The following is a 15301-nucleotide window of genomic DNA, read 5'->3' on the forward strand; positions in this document are numbered from 1 at the left end:
CTATATGACTGTCTGGTTCAGCAGCCGCTGTAGGGTTAACTATATGACTGTCTGGTTCAGCAGTAGCTGTAGGGTTAACTATATGACTGTATTCTATCCAGGGTTCAGCAGCAGCTGTAGGGTTAACTATATGACTGTATTCTATCCAGGGTTCAGCAGCAGCTGTAGGGTTAACTATATGACTGTATTCTATCCAGGGTTCAGCAGCAGCTGTAGGGTTAACTATATGACTGTATTCTATCCAGGGTTCAGCAGCAGCTGTAGGGTTAACTATATGACTGTCTGGTTCAGCAGCAGCTGTAGGGTTAACTATATGACTGTCTGGTTCAGCAGCCGCTGTAGGGTTAACTATATGACTGTCTGGTTCAGCAGCAGCTGTAGGGTTAACTATATGACTGTCTGGTTCAGCAGCAGCTGTAGGGTTAACTATATGACTGTATTCTATCCAGGGTTCAGCAGCCGCTGTAGGGTTAACTATATGACTGTCTGGTTCAGCAGCAGCTGTAGGGTTAACTATATGACTGTCTGGTTCAGCAGCAGCTGTATGGTTAACTATATGACTGTATTCTATCCAGGGTTCAGCAGCAGCTGTAGGGTTAACTATATGACTGTCTGGTTCAGCAGCAGCTGTATGGTTAACTATATGACTGTATTCTATCCAGGGTTCAGCAGCAGCTGTAGGGTTAACTATATGACTGTCTGGTTCAGCAGCAGCTGTAGGGTTAACTATATGACTGTCTGGTTCAGCAGCAGCTGTAGGGTTAACTATATGACTGTCTGGTTCAGCAGCAGCTGTAGGGTTAACTATATGACTGTCTGGTTCAGCAGCAGCTGTAGGGTTAACTATATGACTGTCTGGTTCAGCAGCAGCTGTAGGGTTAACTATATGACTGTCTGGTTCAGCAGCAGCTGTAGGGTTAACTATATGACTGTCTGGTTCAGCAGCAGCTGTAGGGTTAACTATATGACTGTCTGGTTCAGCAGCAGCTGTAGGGTTAACTATATGACTGTCTAGTTCAGCAGCAGCTGTAGGGTTAACTATATGACTGTCTGGTTCAGCAGCAGCTGTAGGGTTAACTATATGACTGTCTGGTTCAGCAGCAGCTGTAGGGTTAACTATATGACTGTCTGGTTCAGCAGCAGCTGTAGGGTTAACTATATGACTGTCTGGTTCAGCAGTAGCTGTAGGGTTAACTATATGACTGTCTGGTTCAGCAGCAGCTGTAGGGTTAACTATATGACTGTATTCTATCCAGGGTTCAGCAGCAGCTGTAGGGTTAACTATATGACTGTCTGGTTCAGCAGCAGCTGTAGGGTTAACTATATGACTGTCTGGTTCAGCAGCAGCTGTAGGGTTAACTATATGACTGTCTGGTTCAGCAGCAGCTGTAGGGTTAACTATATGACTGTATTCTATCCAGGGTTCAGCAGCAGCTGTAGGGTTAACTATATGACTGTATTCTATCCAGGGTTCAGCAGCAGCTGTAGGGTTAACTATATGACTGTCTGGTTCAGCAGCAGCTGTAGGGTTAACTATATGACTGTCTGGTTCAGCAGCCGCTGTAGGGTTAACTATATGACTGTTTGGTTCAGCAGTAGCTGTAGGGTTAACTATATGACTGTCTGGTTCAGCAGCAGCTGTAGGGTTAACTATATGACTGTCTGGTTCAGCAGCAGCTGTAGGGTTAACTATATGACTGTCTGGTTCAGCAGCAGCTGTAGGGTTAACTATATGACTGTCTGGTTCAGCAGTAGCTGTAGGGTTAACTATATGACTGTCTGGTTCAGCAGTAGCTGTAGGGTTAACTATATGACTGTCTGGTTCAGCAGCAGCTGTAGGGTTAACTATATGACTGTCTGGTTCAGCAGCAGCTGTAGGGTTAACTATATGACTGTCTGGTTCAGCAGCAGCTGTATGGTTAACTATATGACTGTATTCTATCCAGGGTTCAGCAGCAGCTGTAGGGTTAACTATATGACTGTATTCTATCCAGGGTTCAGCAGCAGCTGTAGGGTTAACTATATGACTGTCTGGTTCAGCAGCAGCTGTAGGGTTAACTATATGACTGTCTGGTTCAGCAGCCGCTGTAGGGTTAACTATATGACTGTCTGGTTCAGCAGCAGCTGTAGGGTTAACTATATGACTGTCTGGTTCAGCAGCAGCTGTAGGGTTAACTATATGACTGTCTGGTTCAGCAGCAGCTGTAGGGTTAACTATATGACTGTCTGGTTCAGCAGCAGCTGTAGGGTTAACTATATGACTGTCTGGTTCAGCAGCAGCTGTAGGGTTAACTATATGACTGTCTGGTTCAGCAGCAGCTGTAGGGTTAACTATATGACTGTCTGGTTCAGCAGCAGCTGTAGGGTTAACTATATGACTGTCTGGTTCAGCAGCAGCTGTATGGTTAACTATATGACTGTATTCTATCCAGGGTTCAGCAGCAGCTGTAGGGTTAACTATATGACTGTCTGGTTCAGCAGCAGCTGTATGGTTAACTATATGACTGTATTCTATCCAGGGTTCAGCAGCAGCTGTAGGGTTAACTATATGACTGTCTGGTTCAGCAGCAGCTGTAGGGTTAACTATATGACTGTCTGGTTCAGCAGCAGCTGTAGGGTTAACTATATGACTGTCTGGTTCAGCAGTAGCTGTAGGGTTAACTATATGACTGTCTGGTTCAGCAGCAGCTGTAGGGTTAACTATATGACTGTCTGGTTCAGCAGCAGCTGTAGGGTTAACTATATGACTGTCTGGTTCAGCAGCAGCTGTAGGGTTAACTATATGACTGTCTGGTTCAGCAGCAGCTGTAGGGTTAACTATATGACTGTCTGGTTCAGCAGCAGCTGTATGGTTAACTATATGACTGTATTCTATCCAGGGTTCAGCAGCAGCTGTAGGGTTAACTATATGACTGTCTGGTTCAGCAGCAGCTGTAGGGTTAACTATATGACTGTCTGGTTCAGCAGCAGCTGTAGGGTTAACTATATGACTGTCTGGTTCAGCAGTAGCTGTAGGGTTAACTATATGACTGTCTGGTTCAGCAGCAGCTGTAGGGTTAACTATATGACTGTCTGGTTCAGCAGCAGCTGTAGGGTTAACTATATGACTGTCTGGTTCAGCAGCAGCTGTAGGGTTAACTATATGACTGTCTGGTTCAGCAGCCGCTGTAGGGTTAACTATATGACTGTCTGGTTCAGCAGCAGCTGTAGGGTTAACTATATGACTGTCTGGTTCAGCAGCAGCTGTAGGGTTAACTATATGACTGTCTGGTTCAGCAGCAGCTGTAGGGTTAACTATATGACTGTCTGGTTCAGCAGCAGCTGTAGGGTTAACTATATGACTGTCTGGTTCAGCAGCAGCTGTAGGGTTAACTATATGACTGTCTGGTTCAGCAGCAGCTGTAGGGTTAACTATATGACTGTCTGGTTCAGCAGCAGCTGTAGGGTTAACTATATGACTGTCTGGTTCAGCAGCAGCTGTATGGTTAACTATATGACTGTATTCTATCCAGGGTTCAGCAGCAGCTGTAGGGTTAACTATATGACTGTCTGGTTCAGCAGCAGCTGTATGGTTAACTATATGACTGTATTCTATCCAGGGTTCAGCAGCAGCTGTAGGGTTAACTATATGACTGTCTGGTTCAGCAGCAGCTGTAGGGTTAACTATATGACTGTCTGGTTCAGCAGCAGCTGTAGGGTTAACTATATGACTGTCTGGTTCAGCAGTAGCTGTAGGGTTAACTATATGACTGTCTGGTTCAGCAGCAGCTGTAGGGTTAACTATATGACTGTCTGGTTCAGCAGCAGCTGTAGGGTTAACTATATGACTGTCTGGTTCAGCAGCAGCTGTAGGGTTAACTATATGACTGTCTGGTTCAGCAGCAGCTGTAGGGTTAACTATATGACTGTCTGGTTCAGCAGCAGCTGTATGGTTAACTATATGACTGTATTCTATCCAGGGTTCAGCAGCAGCTGTAGGGTTAACTATATGACTGTCTGGTTCAGCAGCAGCTGTAGGGTTAACTATATGACTGTCTGGTTCAGCAGCAGCTGTAGGGTTAACTATATGACTGTCTGGTTCAGCAGTAGCTGTAGGGTTAACTATATGACTGTCTGGTTCAGCAGCAGCTGTAGGGTTAACTATATGACTGTCTGGTTCAGCAGCAGCTGTAGGGTTAACTATATGACTGTCTGGTTCAGCAGCAGCTGTAGGGTTAACTATATGACTGTCTGGTTCAGCAGCAGCTGTAGGGTTAACTATATGACTGTCTGGTTCAGCAGCAGCTGTAGGGTTAACTATATGACTGTCTGGTTCAGCAGCAGCTGTAGGGTTAACTATATGACTGTCTGGTTCAGCAGCAGCTGTAGGGTTAACTATATGACTGTCTGGTTCAGCAGCAGCTGTATGGTTAACTATATGACTGTATTCTATCCAGGGTTCAGCAGCAGCTGTAGGGTTAACTATATGACTGTCTGGTTCAGCAGCAGCTGTAGGGTTAACTATATGACTGTCTGGTTCAGCAGCAGCTGTAGGGTTAACTATATGACTGTCTGGTTCAGCAGCAGCTGTAGGGTTAACTATATGACTGTCTGGTTCAGCAGCAGCTGTAGGGTTAACTATATGACTGTAGTGTTCTAGCTGAAGTACGGGGAATAACTGTAGTGTTCTAGCTGAAGTACGGGGAATAACTGTAGTGTTCTAGCTGAAGTACAGGGAATAACTGTAGTGTTCTAGCTGAAGTACAGGGAATAACTGTAGTGTTCTAGCTGAAGTACAGGGAATAACTGTAGTGTTCTAGCTGAAGTACGGGGAATAACTGTAGTGTTCTAGCTGAAGTACAGGGAATAACTGTAGTGTTCTAGCTGAAGTACGGGGAATAACTGTAGTGTTCTAGCTGAAGTACAGGGAATAACTGTAGTGTTCTAGCTGAAGTACAGGGAATAACTGTAGTGTTCTAGCTGAAGTACGGGGAATAACTGTAGTGTTCTAGCTGAAGTAGAGGGAATAACTGTAGTGTTCTGAGTCAGAAGTACAGGGAATAACTGTAGTGTTCTAGCTAAAGTACGGGGAATAACTGTAGTGTTCTGAGTCAAAAGTATGGGGAATAACTGTAGTGTTCTAGCTAAAGTACGGGGAATAACTGTAGTGTTCTAGCTGAAGTACGGGAATAACTGTAGTGTTCTAGCTGAAGTACGGGGAATAACTGTAGTGTTCTAGCTGAAGTACGGGGAATAACTGTAGTGTTCTATCTGAAGTACGGGGAATAACTGTAGTGTTCTAGCTGAAGTACAGGGAATAACTGTAGTGTTCTAGCTGAAGTACGGGGAATAACTGTAGTGTTCTAGCTGAAGTACGGGGAATAACTAGTGTTCTAGCTGAAGTACAGGGAATAACTGTAGTGTTCTATCTGAAGTACGGGGAATAACTGTAGTGTTCTAGCTGAAGTACGGGGAATAACTGTAGTGTTCTAGCTGAAGTACAGGGAATAACTGTAGTGTTCTAGCTGAAGTACGGGGAATAACTAGTGTTCTAGCTGAAGTACGGGGAATAACTGTAGTGTTCTAGCTGAAGTACGGGGAATAACTGTAGTGTTCTATCTGAAGTACGGGGAATAACTGTAGTGTTCTAGCTGAAGTACGGGGAATAACTGTAGTGTTCTAGCTGAAGTACAGGGAATAACTGTAGTGTTCTAGCTGAAGTACGGGGAATAACTGTAGTGTTCTAGCTGAAGTACGGGAATAACTGTAGTGTTCTATCTGAAGTACGGGGAATAACTGTAGTGTTCTAGCTGAAGTACAGGGAATAACTGTAGTGTTCTGAGTCAGAAGTACGGGGAATAACTGTAGTGTTCTAGCTAAAGTACGGGGAATAACTGTAGTGTTCTGAGTCAAAAGTACGGGGAATAACTGTAGTGTTCTAGCTAAAGTACGGGGAATAACTGTAGTGTTCTAGCTGAAGTACGGGGAATAACTGTAGTGTTCTAGCTGAAGTACGGGGAATAACTGTAGTGTTCTAGCTGAAGTACGGGGAATAACTGTAGTGTTCTAGCTGAAGTAGAGGCTGACCACACCACTTGCGTTAAGTGTGTGAATGTTGCATAATAAATATACACGTTTTTTTTCAATCATTTTATCCAAACTGGGCGAGCGTCATCAAGCATCTGCGAAGCCAGGCACCAAAATAGAACTTTGTTCCTGTAGCACTTGACGTGCTGCAAGTCCCGCCTCTCCCATCTCCTCATTGGTTGTTAGGAGCACATACCCACGTGGGTGATTTAAAAGCTGAACGGAGGTCCACACTCCTGTCCGGTTGGTGGTGATAATGCACCTTAAAGTTGGTTGCCAACTGCCATATAAAGTCCACAGAGGACTGACTTCCCCTTTCATCTGTGGATTCATTATCGTAGAGAACACAGGATTCTGTGTGACTCAAAATTCTACAAAGAATTTCAGGTAAAATAACAACCCAATGTTTACATCCCAGGACAAATGACCAAGCAACAGCAACCTAGCGAGCTAAATTACCATGAGTGTTTCATGTGTTTCGACCTGTCCCCAAATGAAAACAGTTTGCTCATACTTTGTTTTGATACTTCAAACCTGCGTGTCCAGGGCAAAATCACCATGCGCTCGATGGAGCACACGGACGGGTTAGTCAGCATGTTTACTGAAACAAGCGCACTAATAAACCTATTCATTCTCTCGCTTGGATTCATCAACACATTTTAAAACTGCTGATCAATTGAAATAATAACCTTCTGACTATATGACTGTCTGGTTCAGCAGCAGCTGTAGGGTTAACTATATGACTGTCTGGTTCAGCAGCAGCTGTAGGGTTAACTATATGACTGTCTGGTTCAGCAGCAGCTGTAGGGTTAACTATATGACTGTCTGGTTCAGCAGCAGCTGTAGGGTTAACTATATGACTGTCTGGTTCAGCAGCAGCTGTAGGGTTAACTATATGACTGTCTGGTTCAGCAGCAGCTGTAGGGTTAACTATATGACTGTCTGGTTCAGCAGCAGCTGTAGGGTTAACTATATGACTGTCTGGTTCAGCAGCAGCTGTAGGGTTAACTATATGACTGTCTGGTTCAGCAGCAGCTGTAGGGTTAACTATATGACTGTCTGGTTCAGCAGCAGCTGTAGGGTTAACTATATGACTGTCTGGTTCAGCAGTAGCTGTAGGGTTAACTATATGACTGTCTGGTTCAGCAGCAGCTGTAGGGTTAACTATATGACTGTCTGGTTCAGCAGCAGCTGTAGGGTTAACTATATGACTGTCTGGTTCAGCAGCAGCTGTAGGGTTAACTATATGACTGTATTCTATCCAGGGTTCAGCAGCAGCTGTAGGGTTAACTATATGACTGTATTCTATCCAGGGTTCAGCAGCAGCTGTAGGGTTAACTATATGACTGTCTGGTTCAGCAGCAGCTGTAGGGTTAACTATATGACTGTCTGGTTCAGCAGTAGCTGTAGGGTTAACTATATGACTGTCTGGTTCAGCAGCAGCTGTAGGGTTAACTATATGACTGTCTGGTTCAGCAGCAGCTGTAGGGTTAACTATATGACTGTCTGGTTCAGCAGCAGCTGTAGGGTTAACTATATGACTGTCTGGTTCAGCAGCAGCTGTAGGGTTAACTATATGACTGTCTGGTTCAGCAGCAGCTGTAGGGTTAACTATATGACTGTATTCTATCCAGGGTTCAGCAGCAGCTGTAGGGTTAACTATATGACTGTATTCTATCCAGGGTTCAGCAGCAGCTGTAGGGTTAACTATATGACTGTCTGGTTCAGCAGCAGCTGTAGGGTTAACTATATGACTGTCTGGTTCAGCAGCCGCTGTAGGGTTAACTATATGACTGTCTGGTTCAGCAGCAGCTGTAGGGTTAACTATATGACTGTCTGGTTCAGCAGCAGCTGTAGGGTTAACTATATGACTGTCTGGTTCAGCAGCAGCTGTATGGTTAACTATATGACTGTATTCTATCCAGGGTTCAGCAGCAGCTGTAGGGTTAACTATATGACTGTCTGGTTCAGCAGCAGCTGTATGGTTAACTATATGACTGTATTCTATCCAGGGTTCAGCAGCAGCTGTAGGGTTAACTATATGACTGTCTGGTTCAGCAGCAGCTGTAGGGTTAACTATATGACTGTCTGGTTCAGCAGCAGCTGTAGGGTTAACTATATGACTGTCTGGTTCAGCAGCAGCTGTAGGGTTAACTATATGACTGTCTGGTTCAGCAGTAGCTGTAGGGTTAACTATATGACTGTCTGGTTCAGCAGCAGCTGTAGGGTTAACTATATGACTGTCTGGTTCAGCAGCAGCTGTAGGGTTAACTATATGACTGTCTGGTTCAGCAGCAGCTGTAGGGTTAACTATATGACTGTCTGGTTCAGCAGCAGCTGTAGGGTTAACTATATGACTGTCTGGTTCAGCAGCAGCTGTAGGGTTAACTATATGACTGTCTGGTTCAGCAGCAGCTGTAGGGTTAACTATATGACTGTCTGGTTCAGCAGCAGCTGTAGGGTTAACTATATGACTGTCTGGTTCAGCAGCAGCTGTAGGGTTAACTATATGACTGTCTGGTTCAGCAGCAGCTGTAGGGTTAACTATATGACTGTCTGGTTCAGCAGCAGCTGTAGGGTTAACTATATGACTGTCTGGTTCAGCAGTAGCTGTAGGGTTAACTATATGACTGTCTGGTTCAGCAGCAGCTGTAGGGTTAACTATATGACTGTCTGGTTCAGCAGCAGCTGTAGGGTTAACTATATGACTGTCTGGTTCAGCAGCAGCTGTAGGGTTAACTATATGACTGTATTCTATCCAGGGTTCAGCAGCAGCTGTAGGGTTAACTATATGACTGTATTCTATCCAGGGTTCAGCAGCAGCTGTAGGGTTAACTATATGACTGTCTGGTTCAGCAGCAGCTGTAGGGTTAACTATATGACTGTCTGGTTCAGCAGCCGCTGTAGGGTTAACTATATGACTGTCTGGTTCAGCAGTAGCTGTAGGGTTAACTATATGACTGTCTGGTTCAGCAGCAGCTGTAGGGTTAACTATATGACTGTCTGGTTCAGCAGCAGCTGTAGGGTTAACTATATGACTGTCTGGTTCAGCAGCAGCTGTAGGGTTAACTATATGACTGTCTGGTTCAGCAGTAGCTGTAGGGTTAACTATATGACTGTCTGGTTCAGCAGTAGCTGTAGGGTTAACTATATGACTGTCTGGTTCAGCAGCAGCTGTAGGGTTAACTATATGACTGTCTGGTTCAGCAGCAGCTGTAGGGTTAACTATATGACTGTCTGGTTCAGCAGCAGCTGTAGGGTTAACTATATGACTGTATTCTATCCAGGGTTCAGCAGCAGCTGTAGGGTTAACTATATGACTGTATTCTATCCAGGGTTCAGCAGCAGCTGTAGGGTTAACTATATGACTGTCTGGTTCAGCAGCAGCTGTAGGGTTAACTATATGACTGTCTGGTTCAGCAGCCGCTGTAGGGTTAACTATATGACTGTCTGGTTCAGCAGCAGCTGTAGGGTTAACTATATGACTGTATTCTATCCAGGGTTCAGCAGCAGCTGTAGGGTTAACTATATGACTGTCTGGTTCAGCAGCAGCTGTAGGGTTAACTATATGACTGTCTGGTTCAGCAGCAGCTGTAGGGTTAACTATATGACTGTCTGGTTCAGCAGCAGCTGTAGGGTTAACTATATGACTGTCTGGTTCAGCAGCAGCTGTAGGGTTAACTATATGACTGTCTGGTTCAGCAGTAGCTGTAGGGTTAACTATATGACTGTCTGGTTCAGCAGCAGCTGTAGGGTTAACTATATGACTGTATTCTATCCAGGGTTCAGCAGCAGCTGTAGGGTTAACTATATGACTGTCTGGTTCAGCAGCAGCTGTAGGGTTAACTATATGACTGTCTGGTTCAGCAGCAGCTGTAGGGTTAACTATATGACTGTCTGGTTCAGCAGCAGCTGTAGGGTTAACTATATGACTGTCTGGTTCAGCAGCAGCTGTAGGGTTAACTATATGACTGTCTGGTTCAGCAGTAGCTGTAGGGTTAACTATATGACTGTCTGGTTCAGCAGCAGCTGTAGGGTTAACTATATGACTGTCTGGTTCAGCAGCAGCTGTAGGGTTAACTATATGACTGTCTGGTTCAGCAGCAGCTGTAGGGTTAACTATATGACTGTATTCTATCCAGGGTTCAGCAGCAGCTGTAGGGTTAACTATATGACTGTATTCTATCCAGGGTTCAGCAGCAGCTGTAGGGTTAACTATATGACTGTCTGGTTCAGCAGCAGCTGTAGGGTTAACTATATGACTGTCTGGTTCAGCAGCCGCTGTAGGGTTAACTATATGACTGTTTGGTTCAGCAGTAGCTGTAGGGTTAACTATATGACTGTCTGGTTCAGCAGCAGCTGTAGGGTTAACTATATGACTGTCTGGTTCAGCAGCAGCTGTAGGGTTAACTATATGACTGTCTGGTTCAGCAGCAGCTGTAGGGTTAACTATATGACTGTCTGGTTCAGCAGTAGCTGTAGGGTTAACTATATGACTGTCTGGTTCAGCAGTAGCTGTAGGGTTAACTATATGACTGTCTGGTTCAGCAGCAGCTGTAGGGTTAACTATATGACTGTCTGGTTCAGCAGCAGCTGTAGGGTTAACTATATGACTGTCTGGTTCAGCAGCAGCTGTAGGGTTAACTATATGACTGTATTCTATCCAGGGTTCAGCAGCAGCTGTAGGGTTAACTATATGACTGTATTCTATCCAGGGTTCAGCAGCAGCTGTAGGGTTAACTATATGACTGTCTGGTTCAGCAGCAGCTGTAGGGTTAACTATATGACTGTCTGGTTCAGCAGCCGCTGTAGGGTTAACTATATGACTGTCTGGTTCAGCAGCAGCTGTAGGGTTAACTATATGACTGTCTGGTTCAGCAGCAGCTGTAGGGTTAACTATATGACTGTCTGGTTCAGCAGCAGCTGTATGGTTAACTATATGACTGTATTCTATCCAGGGTTCAGCAGCAGCTGTAGGGTTAACTATATGACTGTCTGGTTCAGCAGCAGCTGTATGGTTAACTATATGACTGTATTCTATCCAGGGTTCAGCAGCAGCTGTAGGGTTAACTATATGACTGTCTGGTTCAGCAGCAGCTGTAGGGTTAACTATATGACTGTCTGGTTCAGCAGCAGCTGTAGGGTTAACTATATGACTGTCTGGTTCAGCAGCAGCTGTAGGGTTAACTATATGACTGTCTGGTTCAGCAGCAGCTGTAGGGTTAACTATATGACTGTCTGGTTCAGCAGCAGCTGTATGGTTAACTATATGACTGTATTCTATCCAGGGTTCAGCAGCAGCTGTAGGGTTAACTATATGACTGTCTGGTTCAGCAGCAGCTGTAGGGTTAACTATATGACTGTCTGGTTCAGCAGCAGCTGTAGGGTTAACTATATGACTGTCTGGTTCAGCAGCAGCTGTAGGGTTAACTATATGACTGTCTGGTTCAGCAGCAGCTGTAGGGTTAACTATATGACTGTCTGGTTCAGCAGCAGCTGTAGGGTTAACTATATGACTGTCTGGTTCAGCAGCAGCTGTAGGGTTAACTATATGACTGTCTGGTTCAGCAGCAGCTGTAGGGTTAACTATATGACTGTCTGGTTCAGCAGCAGATGTAGGGTTAACTATATGACTGTCTGGTTCAGCAGCAGCTGTAGGGTTAACTATATGACTGTCTGGTTCAGCAGCAGCTGTAGGGTTAACTATATGACTGTATTCTATCCAGGGTTCAGCAGCAGCTGTAGGGTTAACTATATGACTGTCTGGTTCAGCAGCAGCTGTAGGGTTAACTATATGACTGTCTGGTTCAGCAGCAGCTGTAGGGTTAACTATATGACTGTCTGGTTCAGCAGCCGCTGTAGGGTTAACTATATGACTGTCTGGTTCAGCAGCAGCTGTAGGGTTAACTATATGACTGTATTCTATCCAGGGTTCAGCAGCAGCTGTAGGGTTAACTATATGACTGTCTGGTTCAGCAGCAGCTGTAGGGTTAACTATATGACTGTCTGGTTCAGCAGCAGCTGTAGGGTTAACTATATGACTGTATTCTATCCAGGGTTCAGCAGCAGCTGTAGGGTTAACTATATGACTGTCTGGTTCAGCAGCAACTGTAGGGTTAACTATATGACTGTCTGGTTCAGCAGCAGCTGTAGGGTTAACTATATGACTGTCTGGTTCAGCAGCAGCTGTAGGGTTAACTATATGACTGTATTCTGTCCAGGTACCGTCTGGCCCAGCAGCAGTTAAAAGAGATGAAGAAGAGAGGTTTAAAGGAAGCCACCCAGCTCTATCATGTCTCACAGAGCCCTGTCCACGACACTCTTCTGGAGGACTCGCCCACCTCCACTCCTACCCAGCCAGGGTTCACCCTCCCTGGGCTCAGCCCCAACCCCAGCCCCCTGGACCTCCAGGAAGAAGATTCTAATCTGAGCCGCTTTCGTATCACCGCCCCTTTCCCTGAGCACAGGGTCCCACAGCGCAGCTCGGTAACTCTGCCAGACAGACTGAGCCCCAGGGTGGAGCTCGTCCTGGGGCCTCCCGTGGCCGGATACATGAGAGAAGGTAGGGGAGGAGGAGGTGGGAGCTCCCAACGACGAGACGGCACGGCAGACTGGGTGGAGATGGTGGAGAGGACTGGGTTAGGAGGGATGGCAGGAGGAGGCGGGAGCTCCCAACGACGAGACCGCACGGCAGACTGGGTGGAGATGGTGGAGAGGACTGGGTTAGGAGGGATGGGTGGAGGAGGCATTCCCTCCAACTCGTACCAGAAAAACCCAAACTGCAGACGGACATCCAGCTTTCACGACACCAAGCCCCCACCTCCCCCAGCAGCCCCATGTCGCCCCCACAGGGAGAGGAGTCAGACCCAGGTAATAACCAATAACAACCAGAAAGGTAATGACCAATAACAACCAGGAAGGTAATGACCAATAACAACCAGGAAGGTAATGACCAATAACAACCAGGAAGGTAATGATCAATAACAACCAGGAAGGTAATGACCAATAACAACCAGGAAGGTAATGACCAATAACAACCAGGAAGGTAATAACCAATAACAACCAGGAAGGTAATAACCAATAACAACCAGGAAGGTAATGACCAATAACAACCAGGAAGGTAATAACAACCAGGAAGGTAATGACCAATAACAACCAGGAAGGTAATAACAACCAGGGAGGTAATGACCAATAACAACCAGGAAGGTAATGACCAATAACAACCAGGAAGGTAATGACCAATAACAACCAGGAAGGTAATAACCAATAACAACCAGGAAGGTAATGACCAATAACAACCAGGAAGGTAATGACCAATAACAACCAGGAAGGTAATGACCAATAACAACCAGGAAGGTAATGACCAATAACAACCAGGAAGGTAATGACCAATAACAACCAGGAAGGTAATGACCAATAACAACCAGGAAGGTAATAACAACCAGGAAGGAAATGACCAATAACAACCAGGAAGGTAATGACCAATAACAACCAGGAAGGTAATGACCAATAACAACCAGGAAGGTAATGACCAATAACAACCAGGAAGGTAATGACCAATAACAACCAGGAAGGTAATGACCAATAACAACCAGGAAGGTAATGACCAATAACAACCAGGAAGGTAATGACCAATAACAACCAGGAAGGTAATGACCAATAACAACCAGGAAGGTAATGACCAATAACAACCAGGAAGGTAATGACCAATAACAACCAGGAAGGTAATGACCAATAACAACCAGGAAGGTAATGACCAATAACAACCAGGAAGGTAATGACCAATAACAACCAGGAAGGTAATGACCAATAACAACCAGGAAGGTAATGACCAATAACAACCAGGAAGGTAATGACCTGGAGCACAATGGAAATAAGTCAGTAGGCTTTGTGTTTTTATTCCTTGATAATATTTAATGTATGTATAGTTGTACTCAAATGACAGTGTACATATGCACAATTAATGACTAATTCAGACATTCATCTAATTAATTCAGGTGGGTCCCCGCACCAGGACCCTCCCCGAGGGCAGCTGTAGGACCCGAGGAACCTTGGAGACCCAGACCCAGAACCCAGCCTTCCCCCCCTATCCCATCCCAGAGCAGAGCACCCCTGACTGGGCCAGGCCCAATCCGCGAACCCTTTGGCCTGGGGACGACAGGAGAAGACCCTGGGTGGAGACTGGATGTCCTCCGTTTTCCAGTAACAAACCCAAACACGCTGAAAACAACAACACCTACTTGATCTCTGACCCTAAACACACAGAGACCAACACTACAACGGCGGCCATGTTAGGATCTGAGCTGCTCAGCAACCCTGAACTCACCCTGGAGAGGGAGAGGCGGAGGATTGGTGATCGAAGAGAAGGTGGTGAAGATAGAGGAGAGAGAGGTGGGACTTCAGGTATAGGTGGACCAGGATTAGGACCAGGGGTGGGGTCTCGTGGCTGCCCTGCTTACCTCACCCCGGACCGGGCAGAGCGGGCAGAACACAACTGGAACCGCCGAGGCCCTTCCCCGATTCAGAGAAATATCCTGGCCAGGAAGCTGAGAGAAGCTCAGTCTTGCAACACCGCCTCCGACCAGCAGGGGCGCCATAACCAACAGCAGCAGAGGCAGCGCAGCTCCACATTTAGCGTGTCTGCCAGTGAACAAAGGAAGGGGAGGTGCAGGTCTCTTCCTCTGTCTGGAGAGTCCCCCTATGGACTGACTGAGGCAGAGCAATGCATGCTGGATCTAGATATGACCTCGCTATACCTGGGAGAGGATGAGTTCTGACCTGTACACACCTAGAGGGGAGGAGAGGGTTAACGGACACTGAAGAGAGGAGAGGAGGAGGGGAGGAGGAGGAGGGGAGGAGGGGAGGAGAGGGTTAACGGACACTGAAGAGAGGAGAGGAGGAGGGGAGGAGGAGGAGGGGAGGAGGGGAGGAGAGGGGTTAACGGACACTGAAGAGAGGAGAGGAGGAGGGGAGGAGGAGGAGGGGAGGAGGGGAGGAGAGGGTTAACGGACACTGAAGAGAGGAGAGGAGGAGGGGAGGAGGAGGAGGGGAGGAGGGGAGGAGAGGGTTAACGGACACTGAAGAGAGGAGAGGAGAGGAGGAGGGGAGGAGAGGAGAGGAGGAGGGGAGGAGGGGAGGAGAGGGTTAACGGACACTGAAGAGAGGAAAGAAAAGCAGGAGTTGAGAGGAGGAGCTGTCTTGTTGCCTGGAAGGTGCCCAGTGGAGGATGAGGAGA

The 15301-nt window shown here is 46.2% G+C and overlaps 1 protein-coding gene across 1 annotated transcript; it reads left to right on the forward strand.

The window, feature by feature from the left end:
- The first annotated feature begins 12292 nt into the window (after positions 1–12292).
- Positions 12293–14888, forward strand: LOC124007372. Its single transcript, XM_046317876.1, has 2 exons — positions 12293–12936; positions 14064–14888. Exons 1-2 carry the CDS (start codon positions 12319–12321, stop codon positions 14841–14843), a joined length of 1398 nt encoding a protein of 465 aa, XP_046173832.1. The 5' UTR covers positions 12293–12318; the 3' UTR covers positions 14844–14888.
- Positions 14889–15301: the final 413 nt, after the last annotated feature.

Source organism: Oncorhynchus gorbuscha, linkage group LG20, assembly GCF_021184085.1.
Source record: "Oncorhynchus gorbuscha isolate QuinsamMale2020 ecotype Even-year linkage group LG20, OgorEven_v1.0, whole genome shotgun sequence".
Classification (NCBI taxonomy): Eukaryota; Metazoa; Chordata; class Actinopteri; order Salmoniformes; family Salmonidae; genus Oncorhynchus; species Oncorhynchus gorbuscha.

Coding starts and splice junctions, on each gene's coding strand:
- LOC124007372 (XM_046317876.1), top strand. CDS start 12,319: ATGAAGAAGAGAGGTTTAAAGGAAGCCACCCAGCTCTATCATGTCTCA. Junction 12,937..14,063: donor GGGAGAGGAGTCAGACCCAG/GTAATAACCAAT, acceptor TAATTAATTCAG/GTGGGTCCCCGCACCAGGAC.